The 21,414-nt window shown below is 44.0% G+C and overlaps 1 protein-coding gene across 2 annotated transcripts in view; it reads right to left on the bottom strand.

Moving 5' to 3' along the window:
• TRIM50 (tripartite motif containing 50) overlaps positions 1-21,414 on the bottom strand; it is a 226,388-nt gene that overhangs the window by 30,352 nt on the left and 174,622 nt on the right. For both annotated transcript variants that reach the window (XM_030185755.1, XM_030185756.1), the window contains exon 5: positions 14,909-14,931. In XM_030185755.1, coding sequence (XP_030041615.1) covers positions 14,909-14,931 — 23 coding nt within the window. The remainder of the gene's footprint in view (positions 1-14,908; positions 14,932-21,414) is intronic.

Genomic DNA, 21,414 nt, shown 5'->3' with positions numbered 1-21,414 from the left:
GTAGGCTTTGCTTGATTTCGTTAGATATTTCTCTTAGATCTTGTTTGAATGGGATGAAGATCGTTACGTCGTCAGCGTATATGAATGGATTTTAGTTCTGATTCGATAGTAGTTTGGCCAAGGGTATCATCATTAGGTTGAAAATGGTCGGTGAGAGGGGGGATCCCTGTGGTACTCCACATACAGGTGTCCATGTAGTTGAAGTGGTCGAATTTGAAGTCACTTGGTATGAGCGTAGATGCCAGCAGATAAAGACCTGAATAATCCTTTCAATCTGCCCAATGGTCACTCATTATCAATTCATGATTAAATTAACAAAGAATGCGACATAAAATACTTGATCATGGTCTCTCCCCAGCACTTATGGGACACAGAGCGTAGAAGGCTGCTCGGCACTGTCCCAACAATCCAACCACTGGAAGCCCACCCCAGCCTCTCCAACACCACCCTGCCATTTGCGGGACACAGACTGTAAAAGTCTGCCCAGCACTGTTCTCATGTTCCAGCCACTGAAGTTGCTGTCGAAGCCCTTTCCAGCCCATCCTAAACCGGATTGCCATATATGGGACACAGATCATACAAATTTCCCTGGCACCAGCCTTAGTTCTTCACAACCGGAGTTGCCATTTAAGTGCCACGACACAGCCACACACACAGCCATTTAAGTTTTGGGTTTCTTTTTATACTATCCATTTTCTAATTAGAGAATTTCTTGCCATTACTCCTGTCTACCACCCCAAAACCTCAATTCATATTCTCAATTCATTACCTCTTTTAAGAAGACTTTGGGAGACTATTTGCTTTGTTTGGCATGCCTTCTTGATTTTGCTGTTTTATGAACTCATGGACTCACGATAAGCTGATATTTTTTTCTTTGCCTGTGTGTGCAATGATGCTTCACTGCTTGAATTTGGCCTTGTTTGTGATTTTATTGTGTATGTTTCTTTTGTAGTTCCGCTTTGGATAAAGTCAGTGTATAAATAAATATTCTAATTCTAGTTTTAGTTTTACCATTTCCTCTTTTCTGGAAAAGATTTGTTTATTGTTTATCGAGTTTACTATACCACTTCTCTTGCATTCAATCAAATATTTAAAAAACTAAATTAATAAGGAATGACATCAAATAGAAAGGAAAGCACAGTCACTCAACACCAATCAAAAAGTACATAAGCATCCAACTTAAAATCAATACAATTTGAATAAAACAGTCTTTTATGACTGACAATTGTGATTCCTCCCCCCATTGCAGAAATCCAATCAGAAAGGTCATTAAAGTCCAAAAGGTAATTTAAAAAAATAGGTTTTCAAGGAAGCTTGAAAAGAGGCATAAGAGTCATCTAACCTTAAATATTGGGGAAGCAAGTTCCAGAGGGCTGAGGGTACGGGAGGGAGTTTAGGGAACAATTAAGGAAGCCAAGTAAGAAGAGGTGGCAGTGTGCAGGATTTTGTTTATCACTGCAAAAATCTTGTATTTTATTTGAAACTCGGTAGGTGACCAATGAAGATGTTGCAACAGTGGAGAAGAATGGTCATAACATTTTGCACGACAAATTATAAGGGCTGCAATGTTTTGAAAAGTTTGAAGATGTTTTAAATTTGCCTTGATAATACCTGCATAGATGGAATTACAGTAATCATAACGAGAATTAATATATGCATAGAACAAGAAACAGAGTGAAGCTGAATCTACCAAATTACGAACAGAGCTAAAACAGCAGAGAAAAAAGAAACCAGTTTTCATAATCGGAGTTATTTGCGGGGTAAAGTACGGGGCAGATTTAAGATTTCCAAGATATCTGAAAGAAGTGACAGGAATAACCTTTCTGTCAAAAAGTATAGGCACCAAAGTAGGAACAGAAGAGGAAACTGTGATTCAACAGGCCACTGTCTTCTTAGGGTTGAGAACCAGATGATGCCGTTTTAGCCAATTTGCTACCTCTCGCAGGCAGTCCTGAAGTGGACCTAAACTGATGGACATTAAATCAGTGTAGTAAACCAGGAGAAAGTCATCAGCGTATGAATAAGCACTAATGCCAAAGGTCTGAATAAGCAATACTAAAAGGCTGACAAAAAAGATTTAAAAAAGAGGATGACAGAACCAAACCCTGGGGAACCCCACAAGGAAGTACATGAGAAGTAGAAGTAGATGTAAACTGGACAACTGTGAAAGAACGATGTTCCAGAAAAGAAGTGAACCATTTAAGAAACAGTTCCTGCAATCCCCAAAGAAGATAAACTTTGAAGGAGAAGGGAATGGTCAATCAGATCGAAGGCAGCTGAGAGGTCTAAAGTTACAACTAGTTCAATTCTTCCTTGCTCAAGATTAAAATTGAGTTCACTTAAAAGTGCAATAAGAACAGTTTCGGTGCTGTAACCTGACCTGAAGCCTGACTGGTGAGGATATAATGCACTTGTAGACTCAATATGAGATTGGAGTTGTTGAAAAACCACAGTTTCAAATATCTTTGACAGAAAAGGAAGATTAGAGAATGGGTGATAGTTATTAGATTGTAATGGATCCAAAGTAGATTTCTTCAAAATAGGTTTACTAAGCGCATGTTTAAGCGATGATGGAACTACCCCTGAGATTAAACTATGAGATATCAAAGAATGAAGAAATGGAGATATTCCTAAGGAAGGCTGTTTCAACCAAATAGATGGGAAATGGATCCAAGGAACTGTAAGTCACATTAAGTTGAGACAATAACTTAGACATTGATGTTAAAGATGGAATGATGAATGCTGTCCATACAACAGTATTAGCTGAAGAAGGAGGTACACATAATGGAAGCACAGCGGAGGGAGCAGGCTGTAATACCAGCAAAAATGGAACCCGAAGCCTCTCTATTTTAGAGGTAAAATATGAGGCTAAAACTTCAGAAGATGAGCAGTTGAAGAACCATCAGGTGGAGATGAGAGCATTAACCTAGTAACATAGTAAATGATGGCAGATAAAGACCTGTACGGCCCATCCAGTCTGCCCAACCAGATAAACTCATTTTACATGGTATGTGATACTGTATATCCGAGTTTGATTTGTCCTTGTAATTCTCAGGGCACAGACTGTAGAAGTCTGCCCAGCATTCTTCTTGTACTAAGTTCTGAAGCTAACGTCAAAACCCCTTAAAATTTATAATCCAGCCCATCCCTATCTATTCAGTCACAATCAGGGTGTAGACCGTAGAAGTCTGCCCAGCACCGGTTTCGCTTCCCAATTACTGACGTCACCACCTAATCTCTGCTAAGATTCCGTGGATCCATTCTTTCTAAACAGGATTCCTTTGTGTTTATCCCACGCATGTTTGAATTCCATAACCGTTTTCATCTCCACCACCTCCTGTGGGAGGGCATTCCACATATCCACCACCCTCTGTGAAAAAATACTTCCTGACATTACTCCTGAGTCTGTCCCCCTTCAACCTCAATCCTAAAAAGCTGTTGAGTAGGATTTCTACTACTACTACTACTACTATTTAGCATTTCTATAGCGCTACAAGGCATACGCAGCCTCCTGAATCTGCCTAGAGAAGAAATTCTTCTTTGCTAAGCGAGTTTGAGCAATATAATATTGCTATGTCTGTCGACAGAACTTAAGAAATTTATCTGTTCTATGTTTACGCTGCTCTCTTCTGGCCTCGGTCAGGATGCACCGGTGTGTTCCTCCTACCTCCTCACCTTATTCTATAATTTGTGTATGCAAATATGCCCACTAGTCACCATAAGAACATAAGAACAGCTATACTGGGTCAGACCAATGGTCCATCTAGCAGAATCTGTTTCCAACAGTGGCCAATTCAGGTCACAAGTACCTGACAGAATCCCAAATAGTACAAAGAATCATGCTACTGATCCCAGGAACAAGCAGTGGTTTTCCCTATGTCTGTCTTATGGACTTTTCCTCCAAGAACTTATCCAAACCTTTTTTAAACCCAGATATGCTAACCGCTGTTACTATATCCTCTGGCAAAGAGTTCCAGAGCTTAACTATTTGTTGAGTGAAAAAATATTTCCTCCTATTTGTTTTAAAAGTATTTACATGTAACTTCCTTGAGTGTCCCCTAGTCTCTGTACTTTTGGAATGAGTAAAAAATCGATTCACTTCTACTCGTTCTACATCACTCAAGAGTACTCATGGAGGAAGTATTTGTGAACTGTTTTTTGGATATGCAGTGATGAAGGTGAAGACGGTACCCTGTTTGAGCATACCTTTTTTTTGTCATCCTCAATATAGAATGCACCACAATGCTTGTGGTACAGCATTTAAATTGAAACAAACAGATCTTGTATGGGATTAGGAAAAATTATGTATGAATTATAGTAGTTGGTGGATAACTTTATTAAACAGATCCTATAAACTGTATGTATGAATGTACTGTACAATTTTGCCATATGGTATATACCGCCAGTTTTCAAATGCCAGGATAAATTATCCTTTTAAATTTATGCATTTGGAGGTTATGTGATGCTAGGCTAGCAGGAGGAAGCCACAGGGAAGAGCTCCGCAGCCACTGTTTTAAAATCAGACCTCAAGCGCCTTGCAGACTGTTGCAATTACCTGTTTCTGACGACAGGATAATCAGAGAAGCATTGCTGAGGAGGAAAGTGCTGGCGATAAGTATCTACCAGAGATTTTATGGTGACAAAGACCCACCGAAAGGAAGGTGCACGGGGCTGCACCGGAGAAGCCAAGATGGCGGAGGGAGGCTCTGCAGAAGCGCCAACAGTAAGCTCAGCGTGGGTGGCGGAGATCGCGGCAGAAGTCTCAGCACTTTTAGAATCTTCGGTCGACCAGAAGCTGCAGCGAATCGCTGATTAGTTGGAAAAAATAGGTGACACATTGGGGGATCTTAAGACAGACCTCACAGAGTACCAACAATAGCTTTCAGATGTGGAAGATAAAAGTTTACAGCATGAGGCCGCATATCAAGTGCTGCAAAAAAACTTGGACCGCCTAGAATCTAAAGTTGAAGACTTGGAAAATCGTGCTAGACGCAACAATTTAAGATTAGTGGGGCTCCCAGAATCGATCAAGGAAACTGAGTTACGAAGCTTTTTGGAATCGTGGCTGTCTAAGGTGCTGGATTTACAATCAGCGGAGGGCCCCATTAAGATTGATAGAGCCCATCGTTTGGGATCGCTTCGTTCGGGGGAAACCAGGCCAAGAATTGTAATTTTCAGACTACTAAACTATGCACAAAAGATGGAGATCTTGCGGGCAATCAGGTTGGTGGGCACGCTAAAGTATGAAAATGAACGTATTCTATGCTTCCAAGATTTTTCAGCAGCAGTGGCCGCACAACGGAAGGCATTTTCAGCAAGCTGTAAGGTGTTATATTCTAAGAAAATCTCCTTTGCTTTGTTGTATCTGGTGCAGCAACAAAACTCAGCTTTTCACATCACCGGAGATGGTTGCGAAGTTTGTGGTGCAGATAATTCCGGAGAATAATAGCGCTGTGAACTCTGGTGGGGTTTGAGCTGTATTAATGCAGAAAATGGAGTATTCATACAAGATTTCAATACAAGGAAGTAAGATCTAAACATCTTATAAACGTGGGTAAATTTAAGGCATAACTATGGACAGTACTGACTAATATACAGATGATAGTATATTGCGGGTTTTTTTCCCTGGTTCTTTGCTCTTTCCCTCCTCCGGAGACTTCTGTGTAGCCAAGATGAAGATGGAACTTGCTGCCACATGAGCAGATAATGTTACGAACATTACAGAATATGGCAGTTTGAAGACAGTGTGGAAACAGGGTCTAAAATCTTTTTGGAGACTGCTACGAAGTTAGAGCTACAAGTGGTAGTGAAGCATCCAAGTGCATTGGGATTACAATAAAGCTACACGAAAGTGGTGCCACCAGGCGCTACATAGGAGGCTTAACATATTTTCTGAATAGCGGGATACAATAAATACGGATACGTTAAAATAATTACAGTAGCGGCTTGGACATTACAGATTAAGGACACTGGACTACTTGGTGAGAACTGGAGTCTAGGAATTCGGGAATATCTTACAAAGATAACCAGGAAGGTGATTGTGGAGTGCCACTAGAAAGGTTGGATTATAAAAATGATGCATGGAACATTACAGATTAAGGAAATTGGACTACATGGTGAGGACTGGGATCTAGGAATTTGGGAACATCTCACAAAGATAATCAGGAAGGTGAATGTGGAGTGCCAAAGAAAGGTTGGATTATAAAAATGGTGCATGGAACTTTATTTGCAGACCCTATGGAAGAGGATTAGCACTCCCCGGAGGGAGATATAATATAAACCAAAATATTATTATTTTTTTCTCTTGCTCTCACTGTATTGTGAAAGGACCCCATTACTGCAGGGTTGGGGTGATGAGAAGAGCTATAGAAATGGTTGTAGTAGTAGTGTGTAATAGAGAGCCCTCTGTTTCGGGTGTATTTTAGATGGCTAAATTTGGAGGGGAAGTGACTCGTATGGATATGTTAGGGGGGGAGCCTGAAACTTCTCCCTATGATATAGACATATCACTCATATATATATATATATATATATATATATATATATATATATATATATATATATATATATATAGTGATAAATAAGAGGCTGTCCTAGCCGGGGCGGTCCCCTAGATGGCGCTGTTCCCCTAAAAATGTCCAGGATGTCCGGGGTAGGCCACTAGAGGGCGCTAGGAGAATAGGTGGAGGTCGCTAGGACCGGGGAGAGTCCTGGGACAGCTACAGGTGCAGGCGGTTATGGGCTGGGTCCTGTTTAGCTTTTAACCACTTTATACCCCACCTGAGAGGTGAAAAGGAAGAAAAGAGAGCTGGTAGCTGAAGAAGGAGCATCCCCCTGGAAAGAACTGGCTAAACCCTATGGACTTGGGGTGGACTGTGTGCTCAAGGAAGGAAAACAGGCTGGGGTAAGAAGTCCCTAAAGCATTAGTGTTGGACTGTGTAGCCTCAGTACTTAGAGGAACTGTGAGTTCAAAGAAAGGACTGGGTGTCCAAGGAAGGAAGGACTGGGTGTCCAAAGAAGAAGTAGGGCTGTGTGTCCCAGTACTGAGAAGCAGGCTGCAAAGCCTGGGGTTAGAAGTCCCCAAAGTATTGAGGTTCATGCTGAGCCCAGGAATCTGTGTGGGGAGGCTCAGTATGAAGATATGTAAATGTATAAAGTATTTAAGCTAGAAGAACTGTGCCCAGGAGCTGGAATAAAGAATTGCCTGAATATGCTGTTGGTAAGACCTGTTTAATTTTGCCTCTGGAGAACCAGGTCACCCTGAGCGTGAAAGGATAACATGCTAATCTGCATACAATTTGCGTACTGAGAACCAGCTCACCCTGAGTGAGAAAGGGGCCCAGGAGCTTGAGGTTGGATTGCTCAGGATGCTGGGAAGAGATTGTTTGGAGGCCTGGGAGGCCTGCTGGAGAGTGGGAGCAGAAGCCTCATCTTCACTATATATATATATATCTATATCTATATCTATCTCTATCTCTATCTCACATCACTGTTAGAGGATGTGGCAGGGGGATCTCTAGGGTAGATTATAGCTTTCATGGGCATGCAGAGGTGGGCATAAACAATGGATATAAAAGGTTTTTTTTTCTTTCTTGTCATATAGCTACAGACATCTGTACAAATATATATAAACTGTATTGCTTATGGAAGGCGAGAGAGCCCTTGCGAGTAAGTAGACGGCTATAGTTGCAAGAGTTAAGGTTATTACCACTTAATGATACAGAAGGTCCGAGAGGCTCATAAGTAACAATAGAGTTTGACATTTCATTCCAGGCAGGGTGCTTGAGGGGGGTGACTCTAATTGGGGCTATTAGTGACTAGGTTAGTGACTAGTAACTCAAAGAGCGTATCACGTTCAAACTCTGCACCTTGGTCCATAAAATCATCCATGGAGACGCCCCAGCCTACATGTTGGACCTAATAGACCTTCCATCCAGAAATGCAAAAAAATCCTTCCGCACATTCCTCAATCTCCATCCTCCCAAATGTAAAGGCTTGAAATACAAATCAATGCATGCATCAACCTTCTCCTATACAAGCACACAACTCTGGAACTCACTGCCACGTAACCTGAAATCGGTCTATGAAATGACTAAATTCCAAAAATTCCTGAAAACTTATCTCTTCGACAAAATATATCATAAGGAACAACACGTGTAACTCCACTTTCTTTAAGATATCTAAGAACGTTCCTTATATCCTTTGCCTCTATACTATCATGTACCTATATCAATGGCTTTATTACCATCATGTATCCCACCAACATGTAACCAAACTCTGCAAATCAAATGCATAATCTTTTCTATTCCCATTACTATGTATTTCACCATCATATACTCAAATCTTGCTGTAAAACCAAATGTATATTCTTTTCTATTTCCAGCATACAAGATGAATTGTAAGCCACATTGAGCCTGCAAAGAGGTGTGATAATGTGGGATACAAGTGTAACAATAATAATAGGTTCTATGATAGAATGGTTTGGGTTGGGGGGGGGGGTGCTTGGAAATGGGGGAGGGGTGGGTGTTTTTTTTCTCTCTTGTTGGTTGTGGGTCCTTTCTTCTCCTTTTTCCTCTCTTGGAGACCTGAGATAGCTAGAAGAGGTGGAGGTGCCCAGGGGTTGAGGGGGGTGCCTCTACAAATTTAATCCGAATTAGTTTTGCAATTGCTGTTAGTTGCCATAGCCCTTAGAGAATATGAGTACAGTTAAATTTATTTCCTGGAACTTGGGGGGAGTATCCTTACCAATCAAACATACAAAAGTGTTGCAAGCTCTGAAGCGTCATAAAGCTGATGTAGCGTTTGTGCAGGAGACCCACCTTACCACTGCAGAGCATGTTAAATTCCAGCAGAGGTGGGTCGGGCAAATAATAGAGGCTCTGGCAGTACGGAGAACAGCGGGCATAATGATCCTTTTTTGTCGAGGCCTTGACGTAAAAATTAAGTCAATAAAACGAGAGCGGGGGGACGTTATGTCTTGGCTGAGGTACAGTTGGAGGGGATTCCTCTCATTTTGTGCAATGTTTATGCCCCCAATGTCTTTGATAAGCAATTTTTCAGTAGGCTGATTTCTCTTTTAGCCCCCTTTTCAGGGTGGTAATATTATATTAGGGGGAGATTTCGATATAGTTTACGATCCACAGTTGGACAGATCATCAGCGGCATCTCAAACTTTGAGTCACTATGCCCAAGGATTGCCTTTTTTGTGTAATACTCTAGATTTAGTAGATGTATGGCGAGTGTTGAACCCCACTGTTCGAGATTACACACATCTCTCGCGGGCACACTCAACACAATCACGAATTGATTATTCTTTCTTCTCCAGGCAACTGTTTTCACGAATACCTCAGGCGGAAATTGGCCCTTATGAAATATTAGATCACGCTTTAATTTGGGTTCAGTTAACCAGGGGAAGAGGGTCACAACAGAAGGGAGGCTGGAGGTTCCCCTTAGATTTATATTGTGACACCAAGAGGGGCATTCTTGAAAGGTCGTCCAAGTCTGAATGAGGACGCCCTCACGAAGTCGGGCAAAATCAGGTAGATATAATGGAAAAATAGAATGGACATCCTTAGACATTCCATTATCGCAGTTGAAAATGCTCAAATCAGGGACGCCCAAAGATAGGAAAAATACTGCAAAGACGTCCTTAGTACAGTAACAAGGACGCGTTTCTCACAGAACTGCCGAAGGACGTCCATCTTACTAGGCCGACCTAAGGACGGTGGCCCTGTAACAGGGACATCCTTCGGCAGTTCTGTAAGAAACACGTCCTTGTTACTGTACTTTATACTTCTCAATGTTCCTTATATTTTCCCCGCACCTGCATATCCACAACTACATGTACTGTACTTCCGGAAATGCAGCTATGGGAAATATAAGGAACATACATATTTAATTGTGTATATATAAAGTTCGCACACTTGATAATGATCCATATAAGGAAGGCTCCGCACGTGTCAATACGTACTCATCCAGATAAGGCCCCACACGCGTGACAACGGTCCATGGAAGTCCATGCGTGACGGCTGTCCATGTGTGGAGCCATTATGTATGCCAGGATGTGCATGTACTGACCCGTCCATATATGGACCTGTGCATGTAAGAACGTCCATCACGCATGGGCGTCCATATAAAGCAATGCACGTTTTCCAACGGTTATTCACTGAGAAACATGGCTCTCAGACGGGACCCAAACTTTAGTGAGCAGGAAACTTTGCGCCTAGTGCACCTGTGCTTGAAGCACAGGCGCATTCTTTTTCGCCACCACCACCGCCTGCCCCCCAGGACTGTCTCCATCGAAGCCTGGTGTGAGATAAGTGACAGGTTGGAGAGGTAAGTGTTTGCTCTCCCCCCTCCCAGGCTATCAGGGCCCCCTCTTGTAGCTACACATATAAGAGCTCCCTCAGCACTGTAAGCACAAACTGTAGTCTGTATTCTGTATTCAAGGGTAATCAGTGATATGTGCACATGCACAATCATTAATAGAATCTATGTACTAGAAAGGAAAAACATTCCCACATCCCTATAATACTGCACACAAACGGTACTCTCTGTCCTCATGTTCACCTCAATGACATCATCTGTACCAATGTAATGTCTCCCCCCCCCACCAATCAGTGTTGTGAGTCTCTCCTATTTCATTTCCAAATGAAATTGTGTGCTGAAGGCAAGAAGGGCCTTCCCCTGACTCCTGGTGTACAAACTTATATCTTGCAGAAGATTTGGCATTCGGGGGGACCGATGTAAGTATTATAAACACAGCACCTGTACTCATTTGTAAATGTATTTATTTAATAATGCAAATGTCGTGTACAATATCAGTTTCCATGTGGCTAATAGGCAACTAGTAAGTCATAACACCTCTGTCCCAGATCAAGGCCTGAGGCTGCAGCTACCCTCTCATGAGTGTGGCTGTAACTTCCAAGTAACCTCCTCCGAGATGAATGAATGAGATGACATGCCTCACTTCTGTATCCCCCTTTCTGGGGTGGATATGGTTTCATGGTATTCTTGCCTGATGTCCTTCTCTTAGTGGATGTCATAGCATGATTTGAAAGTAATGTAAAGAAATAGTGCTTCCACCCCCTCCTCTCCCCCCCCCCCCCCACAAAAAGTGGTCATCCTACTATAGTCACAACTCAAAATGCTTACATGCTGCTGAGGAATGAGTGTTCCCTGCCAACACATCTTATAGTGTATTCCTTTTTCAGACCAGCTTCCAGGGACCCTGTCATGTCATCTCACGCATCTCATACCCCACGTGTCTAGCCCAGGGCTCACCACTGACCCCACCTTTCCCCATTCCTGCTTTATGCCAGCCAGCCAGCTCCTGCACTATGCAAGCCATGTTGAATGTGCTGATCTCAAGGACAATCCTTTTACATACACAGGGCACCAGCAGGAGGAGGAGGAGGAGGAGGAGGAAGCTGAGGCACCACCAGTGGTGGAGGAGGAGGAGGAGGAGGAGGAGGAGGAGGCAGAGGCAGCAGCAACAAGCCAAGCGGCAGACCCATGGCATGACATGCCTCCCCTTGAGGGGGATGAGGGCCCAACACCGCCTGCCCTCTCCACCCCAGCACTACGCCTCCTGCAGCAACTGGTGAATAGCCAAAACCAGTTGCTGCAGGAGGTGTCAGCAATGAGGCTGGAGATGGTGGCAATGCGGCAGGCTAACGAGCAGCACTTCAGAGACAACATGGTTTTACCAAAGGGAAATCGTGCCAAACGAATCTCATTGAATTCTTTGATTGGGTGACCAGAGAATTGAACCGTGGACGTGCTATAGACGTAATCTACTTAGATTTCAGCAAGGCTTTTGACACGGTTCCCCACAGGAGGCTCTTAAATAAACTGGATGGGCTGAAGATAGGACCCAAGCAAGTGGCTGAGAAAATAAAGGCTAAAGAGTTGGTGTTCCAGAAATACAGAAAAACTCAAGACGAGGAACACGGGGAGGAATACTGGAGGAAACTGAAAGAAGCCAAGAGAGAGGTACGTCTGGCGAAAGCGCAAGCGGAAGAACAAATGGCTAGAAAGGTAAGGAGGGGGTGACAAAAATTTCTTCAGGTATATGAGTGAAAGGAGAATGACTAAAAAGGGAATTGTGAGACTAAAAGATACTGCAAACCGCTATGTAGATAATGAAGAAGAAAAGGCAAATTTGCTAAATAGATACTTTCGTTCTGTTTTTACTGAAGAAAATCCTGGAGAAGGACCACGATGGACTGGCAAAAGTTCATTTGAGAATGGAGTGGATATAGCACCGTTCACGGAAGAGAGTGTGTATCAACAACTAGAAAAACTAAAGGTGGACAAAGCCATGGGACCGGATGGGATCCACCCCAGGATATTGAGGGAGCTCAGAGAGGTTCTGGCAGGCCCTCTTAAAGATTTGTTTAATAAATCCTTAGAAATGGGAGAGGTTCCAAGGGATTGGAGAACGGCGGAGGTGGTCCCTCTTCACAAAAGTGGTGATAGGGAAGAAGCTGGAAACTACAGGCCGGTAAGCCTCACTTCGATTATTGGAAAAGTAATGGAAGCGATGTTGAAGGAAAGGATAGTGAATTTCCTGGAAGAAAATGAGTTGCAAGATCTGAGACAACATGGTTTTACCAAAGGGAAATTGTGCCAAACAAATCTCATTGAATTCTTTGATTGGGTGACCGGAGAATTGAACCGTGGACGTGCTATAGACGTAATCTACTTAGATTTCAGCAAGGCTTTTGACACGGTTCCCCACAGGAGGCTCTTAAATAAACTGGATGGGCTGAAGATAGGACCCAAAGTGGTGAACTGGATTAGGAACTGGTTGACGGACAGAAGCCAGAGGGTGGTGGTGAATGGAATTCGCTCGGAGGAGGGAAAGGTGAGTAGTGGTTTGCCTCAGGGATCGGTGCTGGGACCAATTCTGTTCAATATATTTGTGAGTGGCATTGCCGAAGGGTTAGAAGGTAAAGTTTGCCTATTTGCGGATGATACTAAGATCTGTAACAGAGTGGACACCCGGGAGGGAGTGAAAAACATGAAAAAGGATCTGAGGAAGCTAGAAGAATGGTCTAAGGTTTGGCAATTAAAATTCAATGCGAAGAAATGCAAAGTGATGCACTTAGGGAATAGAAATCCTCGGGAGATGTATGTGTTAGGCGGGGAGAATCTGATAGGCACGGACGGGGAGAGGGATCTTGGGGTGATAGTATCTGAGGATCTGAAGGCGATGAAACAGTGTGACAAGGCGGTGGCCGTAGCTAGAAGGTTGTTAGGCTGTATAGAGAGAGGTGTGACCAGCAGAAGAAAGGAGGTGTTGATGCCCCTGTATAAGTCGTGAGGCCCCACCTAGAGTATTGTGTTCAGTTTTGGAGGCCGTACCTTGCGAAGGATGTAAAAAGAATTGAAGTGGTGCAAAGAAAAGCTACGAGAATGGTAAGGGATTTGTGTTACAAGACGTATGAGGAGAGACTTGATGACCTGAACATGTATACTCTGGAAGAAAGGAGAAACAGGGGTGATATGATACAGACGTTCAAATATTTGAAAAGTATTAATCCGCAAACGAACCTTTTCCAGAGGTGCGAAGGCGGTAGAACGAGAGGACATGAAATGAGATTGAAGGGGGTCAGACTCAAGAAAAATGTCAGGAAGTATTTTTTCACGGAGAGAGTAGTGGATGCTTGGAATGCCCTCCCGCGGGAGGTGGTGAAAATGAAAACAGTAACAGAATTCAAACATGCGTGGGATAAACATAAAGGAATCCTGTTCAGAAGGAATGGATCCTAAGGACCTTAGCCGAGATTGGGTGGCAGAGCCAGTGGCGGGAGGCGGGGATAGTGCTTTGCAGACTTATATGGTCTGTGCCAGAGCCGGTGGTGGGAGGCGGGGCTGGTGGTTGGAAGGCGGGGATAGTGCTGCGCAGACTTACACGGTCTGTGCCCTGAAGAGGACAGGTACAAATCAAAGTAGGGCATACACAAAAAGTAGCACATATGAGTTTATCTTGTTGGGCAGACTGGATGGACCATGCAGGTCTTTTTCTGCCGTCATTTTCATTTCATTTATATCATTTATGTCTGGGTAAAACTGGACGTATGGTAACCCTATTTCTGCAACTCAGTTGTGCCTCCAGTCTCTCACCCTCCATTGCTGTGGCCAATATACTGTACTCCTGGATTCCTTTCTGATCTGCACTCCCTCCCCACCTTTAGCTCACTTTCCATGCCCGTAGACCCTTCTTTATAGCCACACTAGTGGTGTAGCCAGACCTCAGCGGGGGAAGGAGCCAGAGCCTAAGGTGGGGGGGGGGGGCACATTTTGGCTTGCCTCCATGCCACACCCCCCCGCCGCTGCATCATTATCATACCTTGGTTAATGGGGGTCCCCCAACTCTTGCCAGCTGAAGCGTTTATCCCATGCTGGTCTTGCCTGCCCTGATCTTCTCAGTCACGCAGTGCATTTTATGTATTTTTTGTTACATTTGTACCCCGCGCTTTCCCACTCATGGCAGGCTCAATGCAGCTTACATGGGGCAATGGAGGGTTAAGTGACTTGCCCAGAGTCACAAGGAGCTGCCTGTGCCTGAAGTGGAAATCAAACTCAGTTCCTCAGTTCCCCAGGACCAAAGTCCACCACCCTAACCACTAGGCCACTCCTCATTTTAATGAAACTGAGCATGAATTTCACTAAAACAAGCATTCAAGGCGTGACTGAGAAGAGCAGGGCAGGCAATACGGCGAGACCAGCATGGGACAAATGCTTCAGCTGGCAAGGGTTGGGGACCCCCACCAGCCAAGGTATGATAATGATGCTGCGGCAATTTGGGGCGGGCCCAGGCCCCCGTGGGCCCCTGTAGCTATGCCACTGCCACACACACATCTCTGTTCTCTTTCCTTGCATCCCATGCCTGTTTTCTTACCTTGGAGGGAGAGAGCCATATTTCTGTAACAGAAAGGAAAAAAGAGAATATTGAGGAGCTGGAATGTGCAGAGACGTTACAAAGCTTGACTGGAACATGACACAAGAAAATAAGTGTTGCCATACCCGGTCAGACGAAAAGTCCATCAAGCCCAGTATCCTGTTTCCAACAGTGGCCAATCCAGGTCACAAGTATCTGGCAAGTTCCCAAAAGAGTAAAACAGATTTTATGCTGCTTATCCCTAAAATAAGCAGTGGATTTTGCCAAGCCCATCCTAATAATGGCTTATGGACTTTTCTTTTAGGAACTTGTCTAAACCTTTTTTAAACCCTGCTAAGCTAACTGCGTTAACACATTCTGTAGCAACAAATTCCAAAGTTTAATTACACACTGAGTTAAGAAATATTTTCTCCAATTTGTTTTACATTTACTACTTAGTAGCCTCATTGCATGCCCCCTAGTCCTCGTATTTTTTTGAAAGAGTAAACAAGCAATTTACATCTACCTGTTCTACTGTTTACACTGGTAGAAGTTGCTTGAAGTGCAGCACAAGCCTGAACAAAGCAGGCAGCTTTCTAAGGTGTACTGCCATAGGTCTACTTTCTACAACAATACAACTCTCGTATCCGTTTCAGAAATCAGTGATCACTGGATAAGCATTTGCACTATTATTTATTTATTTGTTTCATTTGTATCCCACATTTTCCCACCTATTTGCAGGCTCAATGTGGCTTACAATTTTCTGTCATGACTTATGTCATTTCAGAGTACAAATACAATTAGTAATATATCATAAACAGTCAGGTGGAAAAGGGAAAACATACAATTGGTATCATAAATTGAACATGGATTGCATAATAAAGTTAAACATTACGATATAGGGAGAAAATAATCCGATTGTTAAGTAAACGATGGTGAATTACGGTTCCAATTATGAGTCCTTATGGTATGTTATGTTAAAGAGATGAGTCTTTAGTGCCTTATGAAAGTTAATTACGCTGTGAATTATTTTCAGGTCAAGTGGTAAAGCATTCCACATTTGCGAACTCAAATATGAAAAGCTGGATGCATGTATTCATCTATATTTTAGACCTTTACAGCTGGGGAAGTGAAGATTTAGGAAAGTGCATGCTGATCTTTTAGCATTCCTGGGTGGTAGGTCAATAAGGTCTAACATGTAAGTCGGGGCATCATCGTGGATTATTTTATGTACCGGAGTGCATATTTTGAAAGTTATACGTTCTTTAAGAGGGAGCCAATGTAAATTTTCTCTTAAGGGTTTAGCACTCTCGTATCTTGTTTTTCCAAATATAAGTCTGGCTGCAGTTTTGGGCAGTTTGGAGTTTTCTAATGATTTGTTCTTTACAGCCAGCAAGAAGACCATTGCAATAATCTAAATGACTCAGAACCACTGATTGTACTAGATTACGAAAGCTTTCTCTGGGGAAGAAAGGCTTAATTCTCTTGAGTTTCCACATTGAGTAGAACATCTTCCTTGTTATATTCTTTACATGCCTTTCCAATGTGAGATTCCGATCAATGGTTACACCAAGAATTTTCAGGGCATCTGAAATGGGAAGGGCAAAGTTTGGTGTGGATATAGTGGTGAAGTTATTAGTATTATATTGTGATGTAAGTACAAGACATTGAGTAGCTGTACACTATCCAGGCTGACCAAAGCACGCACTCCATTAAAGCAGTTAAACAGCAGACCCTGACTCACTGCAAGCATGCACGACAATACAGTGTCCTCACCAGTATGTGCACAATACAGCAGCACCCTCTTGGCTGCAGGTGCACTAGTGCAGTTCCGCCCTACTACTACTACTACTTATCATTTCTATAGCACTCCTAGATGTATACAGCATTGTACACTGAACATGTAAGAGACAGCCCCTGCTCGACAGAGCTTACAATCTAATCAAGACAGACAAACAGGACACATAAGGGATAAGGGAATTACTTAAGGTGGAAATGACAAAACAGATACGGGTACTGGACAAGTCAATAGGAGTTAGGAGTTAAAAGCAGCCTTGAAAATATGGGCTTTTAGCCTAGATTTGAAGACGGTCAGAGCTGGAGCTGAAGTACGTGGTATGGTGCAGCAAGATAACAGGAACAGAGTCTGGAGTTGACAGTGGATGAGAAGGGTACAGATAAGAGAGATTTACCTGATGAACGGAGCTCCTGGCGAGGAGTGTAGGGAGAGATATGAGTGGAGAGGCACTGAGGAGCTGCAGAATGAATGCACTTGTAAGTCAATAAGAGGAGTTTGAACTGAATGTGGAAACAGATAGGGAGCCAATGAAGTGACTTGAGGAAAGGGCTAATATGAGCATAACGACACTGGCGGAATATAAGTCATGCAGCAGAATTTTGAACAGATTGAAGGGGAAAGAATGGCTTAGTGGGAGACCTGTGAGAAGCAAGTTACTACTACTACTACTAACTAGCATTTCTAAAGCGCTACTAGGGTTACGCAGCGCTGTACAATTTAAGCATAGAAGGACAGTCCCTGCTCAAAGAGCTTACAATCTAAAAGACAAGAAAACAATCTAAAGACAAGTGAGCAATCTAGAGGACGAGTGAACAGTTAGTCTGATAGGGTGGATAGATTGGGGTATTTTATATATCTCGAGTGGTTAGGCGCCGAAGGCAGCATTGAAGAGGTGAGCTTTTTTTTTTTTTTTTTTTTTTTTTCTTTATTTATCAATTTAGATATATTAAACAAGCAAAAAGAAACTTGTCAAGTAAATAACATCACTGTTCAAATATGTAAGGAAACCAATTAATATTCAAAATAATTACAGCATGTTAATTAAAGTCCACATTGTGAGATTCAAAAATTACAAAATGGATATCGAAAGAAAATAATTAAGGAAGCTTTCCTTTATCGGTTGCTCATAACAGATATCTTCTCTTAACATATAGGGCTATAAGTTAAATACTCCCTTGTCCTTTTGCAGCCAGAAATAAAGAAAGTTGTGCCGGCTCATAAAACACATATTTATTAGATTGGTATTTAACTAGGCATTTGCACGGGTACTTTAAGAAAAACGTTCCTCCTAACTGAATTACTCCAGGCCTCATAAGTAAAAATCTCTGTCTACGTTTTTGAGTCTCCTTAGTCACATCAGGGAAGAGACTAACTTTTAAACCAAGGAAACTCTTATCCTTATTTTGGAAGAAAAGTCTCATCAGCCAGTTTTTATCTGGCGACAAGGCTACTGTGGCAATTAATGTAGAGGCTTGGATTAATTCAGTATCTGAAGCTTCCAATATCAAAGAAATATCCAAATCTGGCTGCTCTTGAGACACCTGGCGCTTCAGGGGCAAATAATATATCTGTGTAAATGGTGGAACCATTTCCTCCGAAGCGCCAAGTGTCTCAGTAATGTATTTTCTAAGCATTTCCCTTGGTAAAACACCAATTTTTTTTGGAAAATTTAAAAAGCGGATATTATTGTTTCTGGTTACATTCTCCAAGAATTCAGTACGTCTCCTCAAAGAAGTTAAATCTTTAATCATAGTCTCTTGGTTTAAATGAACCTCTTTCACTTGTTTTTCCAATTCTTCTTGACATTTCGATATTGTCTCTATCTTGAGTTCAGTCTGTTGAACCTTGTGGTCCATATTAGACATTTCTTGAGATAATTGTTTAATTTGTGGACTTAAGGAATTCCCCAAGTCCACAATCAAGGTGTATAGAGTCTCTAGTGTAATTTCAGTAGGTTTCCGAAACTTAGGAAAAAGTACCTCTGTAACTGCAACAGCGGACTGTAGTGTTTTATCTTCGGTCACAGCTTCCGTCTGGTGCTGGTTAATAGTTGTCATATCTCCCCCTCGAGAGGCACCTAGATCGCAAGAAAGGTCCACACTATCCGCAGTTCGACTCTCCTCCTCGGTCCTATGGACGACTGCACTCTTCGGTGGCGTTCTGCTAGGATCCGGCGTCGACGTGCTCGCTCCCGAGGGTTGCGGGGGAGGTGCCCTATCATCGGGGCTGAGCGATAGCTCCAGTCCAGCGGTCTCCGAAATGGTTCCATTTCCACCCGGTCGACCTAGCGAACCTGCTCCCGGTGTTCCTGGTATCTGTGCACCGCGAAGGTAATTAATCATTGTGGATTGTAAAGAAAGACTTTGCCGTGGAGGGGCAGCAGCGGAGGACAAGCGGCCCCTTCTCTTTGGCATTTTGATTCTCGGAGCGTTGCTGAGCGTCCGAACTAGTCAGCGGCCATTTTGAATCTCTTGAAGAGGTGAGCTTTAAGCAGAGATTTGAAGATGGGTAGGGAAGGGGCATGGCGTATGGGTGAAGGAAGATTGTTCCAGGCATGGGGTGAGGCAAGGCAGAATGGGCGGAGTCTGGAGTTGGCAGTGGTGGAGAAGGGTACTGAGAGAAGGGCTTTGTCCTGTGAGCGGAGGTTACGGGCGGGAACATAGGGGGAGATGAGGGTGGAGAGGTAGTGAGGAGCCGCGGACTGAGTGCATTTGTAGGTAAGGAGGAGGAGCTTGAATTGTATGCGATAACTGATCGGAAGCCAGTGAAGTGATTTGAGGAGAGGGGTGATATGAGTATATCGGTTTTGGCGGAATATAAGACGTGCAGCAGCGTTCTGAACTGAATGAAGGGGGGATAGATGGCTGAGTGGGAGGCCGGTGAGGAGTAAGTTGCAGTAATCAAGGCGAGAGGTAATGAGAGCGTGGACGAGAGTTCTGGTGGTGTGCTCAGAGAGGAAAGGGCGAATTTTGCTGATGTTGAAGAGGAAGAAGCGACAGGTCTTGGCAGTCTGTTGGATATGCGCAGAGAAGGAGAGGGAGGAGTCGAAATGACTCCGAGGTTGCGGGCAGATGGGACAGGGAGGATAGGGGTGTTATCAACAGAGATAGAGAGTGGAGGAAGAGGAGAAGTGGGTTTAGGAGGAAAGACGAGGAGCTCGGTCTTGGACATGTTCAGCTTCAGGTGGCGGTTGGACATCCATGCCGCAATGTCGGATAAACAGGCCGATACCTTGGCCTGGGTCTCCACGGTGATGTCAGGTGTGGAGAGGTATAGCTGGGTGTCATCAGCATAAAGATGATACTGAAAACCATGAGACGAGATCAGCGAGCCCAGGGAAGAGGTGTAGATTGAGAAGAGAAGGGGTCCAAGGACAGATCCCTGGGGAACTCCAACAGATAGTGGGATGGGAGTGGAGGAAGATCCATGGGAGTGTACCCTGAAGGTGCGGTGGGAGAGATAAGAGGAGAACCAGGAGAGGACAGGGCCTTGGAACCCAAAAGAGGACAGCATGGCAAGAAGTAAATCATGGTTGACAGTGTCAAACGCGGCGGAAAGATCGAGGAGGATGAGGATGGAGTAGTGACCTCTGGATTTGGCCAGGAGCAGGTCGTTGCAAACTTTAGAGAGTGCTGTTTCTGTCGAGTGCAGAGGGCGAAAGCCGGATTGAAGTGGATCGAGGATGGCATGAGAGGAGAGAAAGTCAAGGCAGCGGCTGTGAACAGCGCGCTCAAGTATTTTGGAAAGGAAGGGTAAAAGAGAGATGGGGCGGTAGTTGGAGGGGCAGGTAGGGTCAAGTGAAGGTTTTTTGAGGAGAGGTGTGACAACGGCGTGCTTGAAGGTGTCAGGGACAGTTGCAGTGGAGAAAGAGAGGTTGAGGATGCGACAGATGGCGGGGGTGACAGTATGGGAGATGGTGTTGAGTAGGTTGGTGGGGATGGGATCAGAGGAACAGGTGGTGCATTTCGAGGAGGAAAGAAGGCGGGAAGTTTCATCCTCGGTGATCTCAGGAAAAGAGGAGAAAGAGACCTGGGTAGGTTGGTTGATGGAGAGGGTTAAAGGGTGAAGAGGAGGTGGTGGCTTGGTCGTGAACTCAAGGTTGATCTTTTGCACTTTGTCGCGGAAATAGTCGGCCAGTGATTGAGGAGAGAGAGAAGGGGGAGTAGGAGCGGGGGGCACTTTTAGGAGGGAGTTAAGGGTGGTGAAGAGACGACGAGGGTTGGAGCTGAGAGAATTGGTCAATTGGGTGTAATAGTCCTGTTTTGCACGGAATAGGGAGGAGTGGAGGGAGGATAGCATGAATTTGTAGTGGAGGAAGTCTGGAAGGGTACGAGATTTCCTCCAGAGGCGCTCAGCGGATCGGGTGCAGGAGCGAAGGTAACGGATGCAAGGAGTCAGCCAGGGCTGGGGATTGGTGCGCTTTGTGGGACGGGAGATGGATGGCGCAAGGGTGTTCAAAGCAGAGGAGAGAGCGGTATTGTAGGCGGAGACCGCTTTGTCGACAGTTTCGGAGGACATGATGGAGGGGAGGAGATTAGAGATAGTAGATGATAAGGTGGAGGGGTCAATAGCCTGGAGGTTCCTGGAGGTGGTGGTTAAAGTTGGACGGGGTGGAGGGGGGGGGTGAAGAAGTGTGAATGTGATCAGGTGATGGTCGGAGAGAGGAAGAGCTGAGACGTGGAAATTGGAGGGTGAGCTGGAGGAGGAGAGGACGAGGTCAAGACAATGG

This window comes from Microcaecilia unicolor, chromosome 13 (genome assembly GCF_901765095.1).
Source record: "Microcaecilia unicolor chromosome 13, aMicUni1.1, whole genome shotgun sequence".
Classification (NCBI taxonomy): Eukaryota; Metazoa; Chordata; class Amphibia; order Gymnophiona; family Siphonopidae; genus Microcaecilia; species Microcaecilia unicolor.
The sequence above is the reverse complement of the archived record's forward strand: the minus strand, read 5'-3'. Positions and strand labels throughout refer to the sequence as shown.